Below are 9625 nucleotides of genomic sequence, written 5' to 3' on the forward strand. Positions count from 1 at the left end.
GAAGACAGAGAGGGGGAGAGAAAGATAGACACCTGCAGACCTGCTTCATCGCCTGTGAAGCGACTCCCCTGCAGGTGGGGAGCCGGGGTTTGAACTGGGATCCTTATGCCTGTCCTTGTGCTTTGCGCCACCTGCACTTAACTCGCTGCGCTACAGCCCAACTCCCTATAATTTCATTTCTATGATTGCAACCAAGAGTTTAGTTTCATTCATCACCATTTGTCATCTACTTCTATTGCTTTGCTGAAATGTACTGTTGATAATTATATTCTGTAGATAGCATACTAGTTATATAATACCATGAAGGAAATAATTTTTAAAACATAACATCAAGTGTGCGGGTAGTAAAAGTACAGATAGATATATATATATATATATATATATATATAAAAATATATATATATAAATATATATATATATATATAAATATATATATATAAATAAATGATAGATAATAGAGAGGAAGGTAGATCACTGGAGGTAGAGATAAAGAAATAAATGAGAGTCTTGTGAGCCTGGGTGGTAGCCCACCCATGTAAGTGCACATATTACCATGTTCAAGGACCTGGGTTCATTCCTATGCTTCCCACCTGCAAGGGGGTGGATGCTTCATGAGTGGTAGATCAGGTCTTCAGGAGTTTATCTTTCTATCTCCTCCACTACTCACAATTTCTCTCTGTCCTATCCAATAAAATAGAAAGAAAAGGGGAAAATGGCCATCCAGAGTAATGGATTCATAGTGCTGGCACCAAACCCCAGTGATAACCCTGGTGACAAAAGACAAAGTCTTATGATCCGGGAGGTGGTGCAACAGAGAAAGTATTGGACTGTCAAGCATGAAGTTCTGAGTTCAATCTCTGGCAGCACACATCTGGTTCTTACTCTCTCTCTCTCTCCACTTCTCTAATAAATAAATAAACAATTTAAAAAAAGAACTCTTTTAATTACAAAAGCATGTATTACATATTCATGGGAAAGTAATAGAACATTTCCATTTTAAGACATGATCATATATTTTTAAAACATCTATTACTGAGTATGATCATATCATTATTTAGTTTTCAAAGATCATAAAATGGAGTGAAGTAATTGCTTCCTTGAAAGCACTAATATAATGCAATGGGAATTAGATTCCTGGCATAATTTAAGTATATGAAAAAAAAAAAAACACCAAAACCCGATATCAAGCTGAGAAGATAGCAAAATAGTGATGCAAAATATATTTGTGCCTGAGGCTCTGAGATCTTAAGTTCAATCCCCAGCACCCCTATAAACCAGAGCTGAGTTGTGCTCTTGTTATCTACCTGCCTATCTATCTGTCTATCTATCTATCTATCTATCTATCTATCATCTATCTTTTTCTATGTATCTCTTTCATTAAATAAATAAAATGTACCCTTATAGTGGACTGGGGAGACAACATATTGGTTATGCAAGAAGATTTTTACTATGCTTGAGGCTCTAAAGTGCCAGGTTCAATTCCACCACTGTAAGCCAGAGCTGAGCAGTGTTCTCATAAAAGAAAAAAAAAATACAAATAAACAAAACCACTTGTAACTGCATTCAAGGTCCACTTACTTCACTGAGTCACAATAGTCTCCCATCTTAATATGTCACTTATGTATACAAAGTCTTTTCCTATGTGGAAACATTTATAGATACAAGGGATTTGAACATAGACAACTTTTTGGGTTCATTTTTCATCCCATCACACCAACTGTGAAAATTCAACTATCTAATTCTAGCACTAGGGATGAATATATATACACTGTATCCTCCATACTAAGGCTGGCAAAATAGTTCCCTTGGATAGTGCATTACTTTGCCACCTGTGTGACCCAAATTCCAGCCTGGCCTCCAACACTTTAAGGAAGCATCAGTGTTGTGGTCTCTTTCACGTTCTCTCCATAAGTCTCTATGTCTATATGTAGAAAACAAAGGAAAAAAAACTGAATTACATCTCCCGCTGGGAATGAGTTTTCCAAACCTCCTCCCTACTTACTTGCAAAATAACTCTAGTAATGCCTTTCAGCTATTACTTCCATTTCCTTTGTCCCAAACTTTTAGCATTTCTCTCCTCATTTACTCATTCAATGACTACTGTGGGGTTTACGTGTTTGTGAGAAGTGAAGGGAAAGTCTCCATGAAAAGATAACATGGATATAATAAGACATGTCCTGAAGTCATTCATTTAGCATTTATCAATTACATGCAGTTATGATTGAGAGAACAATCTTGAAGCACTTTTTGGAGGTGGGAGATGAAATAGCAGTAGAGGAATGACAGGATGTCATCTGTTCAGCATCTTCAGAAGGTTGTATCTATGAATGGAGATTAACAGCTGGAGCTCACCTTCCTTTTGATACCTGTCTATTCCTCCTCTTCTTCCCCTCCACCCCCAGGCAGGCAAGTACACAGAGAACATGAGAAATCTGAGTGGGGGCCACATATCCGAGTTTGTTCTGGTGGGCTTCCCTACTTCCGCACCCTTCCAGCTGCTCCTTTTTGCCCTCTTCCTTGCAATCTACCTGTTGACGCTGTTGGAGAATGCACTCATCATTTCTACAATCTGGCTCACGCCAAGCCTCCATCGCCCCATGTATTTTTTCCTGGGCCATCTCTCCTTCCTGGAGCTGTGGTACATTAATGTCACAGTTCCCCGGCTCCTGGGAGCTTTTCTTATGCAGAACTGTAAGATCTCCTATGTTGGTTGCATGACCCAACTCTACTTCTTCATTGCATTGGCCTGCACCGAATGTGTCCTGTTGGCCGTCATGGCTTACGATCGCTACCTGGCCGTCTGTGAGCCCCTTCGCTACCCCAGTCTCATGTCTTCCAGGCTGGCCACTCGCCTGGCTCTTTCTTCTTGGGGTAGTGGCTTCTTCAGCTCTATGATGAAGCTGATTTTCATTTCTCGCCTGTCCTATTGTGGCCCCAACATCATGAACCACTTCTTCTGTGATATCTCCCCACTGCTGAATCTCACCTGCTCTGACAAGGAGCAAGCAGAACTGGTAGACTTCCTCTTGGCCCTGGTGATGATTCTGCTCCCCCTGCTGGCTGTGGTTTCATCCTATGCAGCAATCATTGCAGCCATCTTGAGAATTCCCACTGCTCAAGGGCGCCGCAAAGCCTTCTCCACTTGTGCTTCTCATCTCGCTGTGGTTATCATCTACTACTCCTCCACACTCTTCACATATGCACGACCCCGAGCTATGTACACCTTCAACCACAACAAGATCATCTCTGTGCTCTACACTGTCATTGTCCCCTTCCTCAACCCAGCCATCTACTGCCTGAGGAACAAGGAGGTGAAGGATGCCCTCAGAAAGGCGGTGCTGGGAAGGTGTCTCTCCCCTCAGGGTGTCTCAAGCTGATCCATGGCAGAACCAGGTGGGAAGGAAGGGGCTGGCTTTTGGTGTAAGAGGCACCTGAAGAAATTGTACAATAGGCTTAAAGAAAATACACATTCGTTTTCCTAAAGATGTATTTATTTTTGTAACAGAGAATAAAAAACATGAGAGTACTACTCAGCTCTAGGACACACAGTGCTAGGAAGGGAATCTGGGGCCTCTGATAGGCAAGTATGGTGTTCTATCATTGGGCTATCTTCTCAGGCCAAGAACTATAAATTTCAATTAGTGCCATGCTTTTCTAACTATTCTTTGGGAACCTACTGATAAAAACATAAGGTTATGAATCATTGATCCTGTATAGGAGTTTCCAGATTAAGGTGAGTTAACTACCTAAAACCAAGAAAGATTGTGTGTATGTGTGTGTGTGTAGGGGGGGTGTTAAAATGTAGATTTCTAGTAAAGTTAATGGAGAGATTAAGAACACATCTAGCCTGTGATTTGCCATGCGTAATCTTCAATTTTATGGGACCTCTTAGTTCAAACCAACTGGAGATTTTTTTTTTTTATTATTCTAGACTGAACCTGTTTTTTTTATGAACAAAGAAATATGAGGAAAGGAACTTGCTGGTAGAAATATCAAGAAAAAAAGAAAACAGTTGGTGATAGTCATTTGAAAGACCTAAATTTTCAACCTTTAATTCTCCCTTCAGAAAAATGAGGTATGACTATACCCCAAGAACAAAGACTAATGACAGCTGATGAGTGCTCTCCCTCTCAGCACATACCCGTGGCATGGATAGCAGGTAGAAAGGGTCGTGCTCATATGCAGTTAGGTGCTTGACAAGGAGCAGTGCATGGTTGTCTGTCCTAAACCAGGTTTGGGGGAAACAAATGATTGTTCATTAAAAATATCTATATTACTGATCAATGATTATATAAACTTACTCTGAATCTAAAATAATCTCAAATTCTGGCACTTGAAAATATTTAAATTGATGTAATTATTATTATTTATCTCCAGGGTTATCGATGATTCTCAGTGCCTGCACTACAAATCCACTGCTCCTGGAAGCCACTGTTTTCCCATTTTTCATTGGGTAGGACACAGAGAAATTGAGAGAGGAGAGACAGACAGACCTACATACCTGCTTCACCGCTTGTAAAGAGACCCCCCCCACACACACACAGGTGGGGAGCAGGGACTTGAACCTGGATCCTTGTGCAGGTCCTTGCACTTCATACTATGTGCACTTAACCCTGTGCACTACCACTCAGCCCCCTAAATTGGTGTATTTTTATGAGATTTCTCAATAGCTTTTTAAAAATTTATTTATTTATTTATTTAATTTTTTTTATTTAAGAAAGGATTAATTAACAAAACCATAAGGTAGAAGGGGTACATCTCCACACAATTCCCACCACCCAATCTCCATATTTTTATGGATAAAGAGGAAACACTGACAAAAACTGTAGGATAAGAGGGGTACAACTTCACACACTTCCCACCACCAGAACTGCATATTCCATCCCCTCCCCTGATAGCTATCCTATTCTTTATCCCTCTGGGAGTATGAACCCAAGGTCATTATGGGGTGCAGAAGGTGGAAGGTCTGGCTTCTGTAATTTTTTCTCCACTGAACATGGGCGTTGGCAGGTCAGTCCATACTCGCAGCCTGTCTCTCTCTTTCCCTAGTGGGGTGGAGTTCTGGGAAAGTGGGACTCTAGGACACATTGGTAGGGTTGTTTGTCCAGGGAAGTCTGGTTAGCATCATGCTAGCATTTGGAGCCTGGTGGTTGAAAAAAGAGTTAACATATAGAGCCAAACAAATTATTGACTAATTGTGAACCTAAAGGCTGGAAAAGTGCAGATGAAGATTGGGGGGGGGGGGTCTCCATTTTGCAGATAGTTTAGTAGTCCTGTTTTAGTTATATTCCAAAGAGCCCATGACTATACTAGGTTGTTTTTTTTTTTTTCTTTTTTCTGAGCCTGACGTCTGATATGCAAGTGGATCCAAGTTATTGTCTGGGGAGATGATGTCATGGGTGGGTAAAGGACCAGAAAGCTGGATCAGGGAAGAGAGTAGCTCCTAAATATGGGAAAGTTGTATAAATAATGTTGACTGTGAATCCCATCGATTTGGTCTGATCTGAGGCCCATATTCAGTTTATGAGCCTATGTGACCTCTATTTCTCTAGATCTGAGCTCACATTCTGTGGTCATGAGTTGGAACATTCCAGGCTGCCCTGATTTCAATACCCATCTTCCTCAAGTGTAGCATAGATTATGTTGTCCAGTCTCCCTTTGGAGACTGAAACATTGTCTACCATTGTTGATTCACATTGAGGGCAAGGTCATATGGGTGACCACAAAGGGGTCTATTATGTTGTTCCTGATAGAGATGAAAAGTAAAAATGAAGAGAGGTATCTATTTGAGGTCTAGGCCCATCATGTCTGTTTGGGAATCTCAGGACTCCCCGACTAGAGCACCAGCTGATGGGGTGGACTTCTTCTTCTAGCGTTTGCCCTCCTTCTGTAGCCAGTCAACAGCGTCAGGTTGAGCCTGATGTAAAGTTTCGAGACCTCCTTTGAATCTGGAGAGGTGGCAGTCGTTGACTATGTGGGTCATAGTCTGTCTGTTGCCACAGGGGTAGTTCGGGTTGTCCCTGGCTCCCCAGCGATGGAACACAGTGGCGCACCGGCCATGGCCTGTTCGATAGCGATTGAGGAGAGCCCAATCATAACGTGCTAGGTCAAAGCCGGGTTGATGCTTGCAGGGGTCTGTGATGAGGTGTTTGTTCTTTACCTCAGCTGACTGCCAACTCTGTTTCCAAGAGTCTGGAACAGAGAAGTTCAGTGTAGGCGTAGGGGACCAGATTGGGTGAAAAGACGTCAAGCGTTGGACAGGGTGGGTGAAGATATCCGTGTATATTGGCAGGTCCGGTCGAGTGTAGACGTGGGAAATGAACTTAGATGATGCCGCATCCCGACGAATATCTGGCGGGGCGATGTTGCTAAGAACTGGCAGCCATGGGGTGGCCTGATAATGACTAAAGTATGCTAGTCTCTTGCCCTTATTCAGCTTTTGCAGTCCTTGCTTTGCTAAAGTTAGCTTTGGAGTGAGTGAGGGAAGTACAATAGGAAGTAGGTGAGGAGGGCTTCTAAGTCTAAGTAGACACTATTTCATTAGGAACTTTATGGTGTCTTTTTAGGTCTTTCTACTTGCTTACTGCATATATTGACTCACTGCAGACTATTGTGCACTTTTGCTTTCAGGTGTATATTTTGCCCTAGTTTTTGGATACATGTAAACACATGCCCTATCTCATGGGACCTGGTCTATATCTAGGTTTTGGGACTTTGTCAGGAAGTGAACCATCTGAAATGGAATTAGAGAATCCTGTGAAAGGAAAGGTCTCACCCCAGTAATGAGGCTGAAGTGCTGACATTCCATGCCTGATGTCTCTGGACACGGTCTGAAGTGAAGCATGCTGAGGTGGTACTCGTGTTGATTAGGTTGGGATCAGCAGATGCAATATCATTTGGCACGAATTGAGAGAAGCATGCAGGAATGTGGGCCCCACATTACAGATTCTAGGACTGGGGGAAATATAGGCTCTATAGAGGAAGTGGGAGGTTCCTGCTGTCTTAGGGCTTAATAAGGCAATAGATAGTTATTGCCATAATCTGATTATTTGGCAATTGGGTTAACTTTGAAATATCCCTTTGTTAGGATTTGCTGCATTATATACAACATCACCATAATTTATGTCCTTTGACATTATTTTACCCCTGAGATAGGTTTAGTTTTCTGATCATCTGTTGATGAACTCTCTTTCCTTTTCACGAAGTCCTGGAAGCATGGGGTTTATGGTTAAACATTCTGTCCCTAGAACAAAGACATTTCATTTTGATCTGGTCCTGCCACTAACAAGCCCTTCTTATAATGAAAATAATTACCTCACATGCTTTTTGTAGCTATCAAATGATTTACTATATATAAATAAAAGAGCTAACACTATTTTCCTTATAGCTATGATATGGATTAATTTTTCCAGCTTTACTGAACTACAACAGACAACTACAATTAATTATAAGATTTTTAAGGCAGTCAGACTGTAGCACAGCAGGTTAAGCACAGGTGGTGCAAAGCACAAGGTCAGGTGTAAGGATCCCGGTTTGAGCCCTGGCTCCCCACCTGCAGTGGAGTCTCTTCAAAGGCAGTGAAACAGGTCTGCAGGTGTCTATCTTTCTCTCCCCCTCTCTGTCTTCCCCTCCTCTCTCCATTTCTCTCTGTCCTATCCAACAACAATGACAACAACAACAATGAAAAAACAACAAGGGCAACAAAAGGGAATAAATAAAATAAATATTAAAAAATGATATGTAAAGTGTATACAGTGATGACTTAGCACATTTAGCATTTCGGTTAATTTCTAGTTCTGATTTTCTAAAAACTTGAGTTTACAATGCAACATTGTTTTGGGTAAAGGTAATCCTGGATTTGTAGAAGGTATCTAAATTGGAAGATAATAAAAGTCTAGACATACCTGATGGATTATCATAACTTCCGGTAGCTTTTGTAGCTTGAGGATCTGGAGGCTGTGGCTTCTGTGAAGCAGTTAGTCATCAGAATTTGGCTTTAGAAAGGAAGAAAGAAAAACAGGAAGGAAAGAAGGAAGGAAGGAGGAAAGAAAGAAAGAAAGAAAGAAAGAAAGAAAGAAAGAAAGGAAAAGGAAAGGAAAGGAAAGGAAAGGAAAGGAAAGGAAAGGAAAGGAAAGGAAAGGAAAGGAAAGGAAAGGAAAGGAAAGGAAAGGAAAGGAAAGGAAAGGAAAGGAAAGAAAGAAACTGACTTTTATGGAATTTGAGCTAGACTCTGAATCCCAGAGTCCAGGTTCTTATTTGCTAGTGTTCTCCTGCCATACAGGAGAAATCCTTGTTGCTGTCCTGCTCACTATTGTGTTTCTATCCTGAACTTCTCTAGCTGAATATGAGGCCAAGCATGGTCTTAATAGTGCGTGTGAGGTTAGGGTAAGAGGGCCTCTCAGCGGTGAAGCAGGTCTGCAGATGTTTATCTTTCTCTCCTCCTCTCTGCCTTCCCCTCCTCTCTCCATTTCTCTCTGTCCTATCCAACAACAACAATAATAACTACAACATTAAAACAACAAGGACAACAAAAGGGAATAAATAAATAAATATTTTTTAAATAAAAATAAAAAAGAAGGCCTCTCATAGGGGGCTCGGAAGTGGTGCACCTGGTTAAGCATGCAACCATGTGCAAGGACCTGACTTCAAGCCCCAGGTCTCCACCTGCAGGAGGAAAGCTTCATGAGTGGTATAGTAGAGCTGCAGTTGTCTGTCTCTCTCTCTCTCCATTATCCCCTCCCCTCCTAATTTCTTTCTATCTCTATGCAATCATAAATAAATAAATTTTCTGCATAAGCCCTAGAGATCCAAGCAATGTCTACCCCATTTGAGTAAGTCTGATGCGTAACTAATAGAGCATACACTTTTATTAGGGAGAATATAATCCTATTGATAATGACAAAATATAAGTCACTGTGGGGCAAGGTTAGTGGTTAGGGAGACTTACTGTCTGCTAGACTTTCTGCATGTGAGGTCTTCTTAATTATATTTTTTAAAAAATTTATTTATTTATGATTGCATAGAGATAGAAAGACCCTAAGGTCCCTATTTTTATGTGCTCTATGCCTACTTTATGGTTCTCATTTATTAAACATTTGGTCCTGCTTTCCAGCTTACTGCATTTCAGCCACCAAGTTGCAGACACTACTAGGATTCCATCTTGACTTCCCTAGGTGCATCTCCTCACCAAAGCTTCCTGGAACTTCACCTCTCCAGAGCCCTACCCCTACTAGGAAAATATATAGAAAGGCTGGGGACATGGATTGACCAGTCAATGCCCATGTCCAGTGGAGAAGCAATTAGAGAAGCCAGAACTCCCACCTTCTGCGTCCCAAAAAGAATTTTGGTCTATACTCCCCCACCCGCCCCAGAGAGATAAGCAATAGGAAAATTTTCAGTGGGGGGGGGGGGGATGGGACACAGAACTCTGGTGGTAGGAGCTATATGGAATTATACCCCTATTATCTCACACTGTTGTAAATCAATATTAAATCATTAATAAAACATTTTTTTAATTATTTTTATTTTTTTATTTAAGAAAGGATTAATTAACAAAACCATAGGGTAGGAGGGGTACAACTCCACACAATTCCCACCGCCCAATCTCCATATCCCACCCCCTCCC

At 41.3% G+C, this 9625-nt stretch overlaps 1 protein-coding gene across 1 annotated transcript; it reads left to right on the forward strand.

The window, feature by feature from the left end:
- The first annotated feature begins 2423 nt into the window (after window positions 1-2423).
- Window positions 2424-8408, forward strand: LOC103120206 (olfactory receptor 6P1). The gene is made up of 2 exons (XM_060197091.1): window positions 2424-3335; window positions 8385-8408. The coding sequence occupies exons 1-2, from the start codon at window positions 2424-2426 to the stop codon at window positions 8406-8408; spliced, it is 936 nt and encodes a 311-aa protein (XP_060053074.1).
- The last annotated feature ends 1217 nt before the right edge of the window (window positions 8409-9625 follow it).

Source organism: Erinaceus europaeus, chromosome 9 (assembly GCF_950295315.1).
Source record: "Erinaceus europaeus chromosome 9, mEriEur2.1, whole genome shotgun sequence".
Lineage (NCBI taxonomy): Eukaryota > Metazoa > Chordata > Mammalia > Eulipotyphla > Erinaceidae > Erinaceus > Erinaceus europaeus.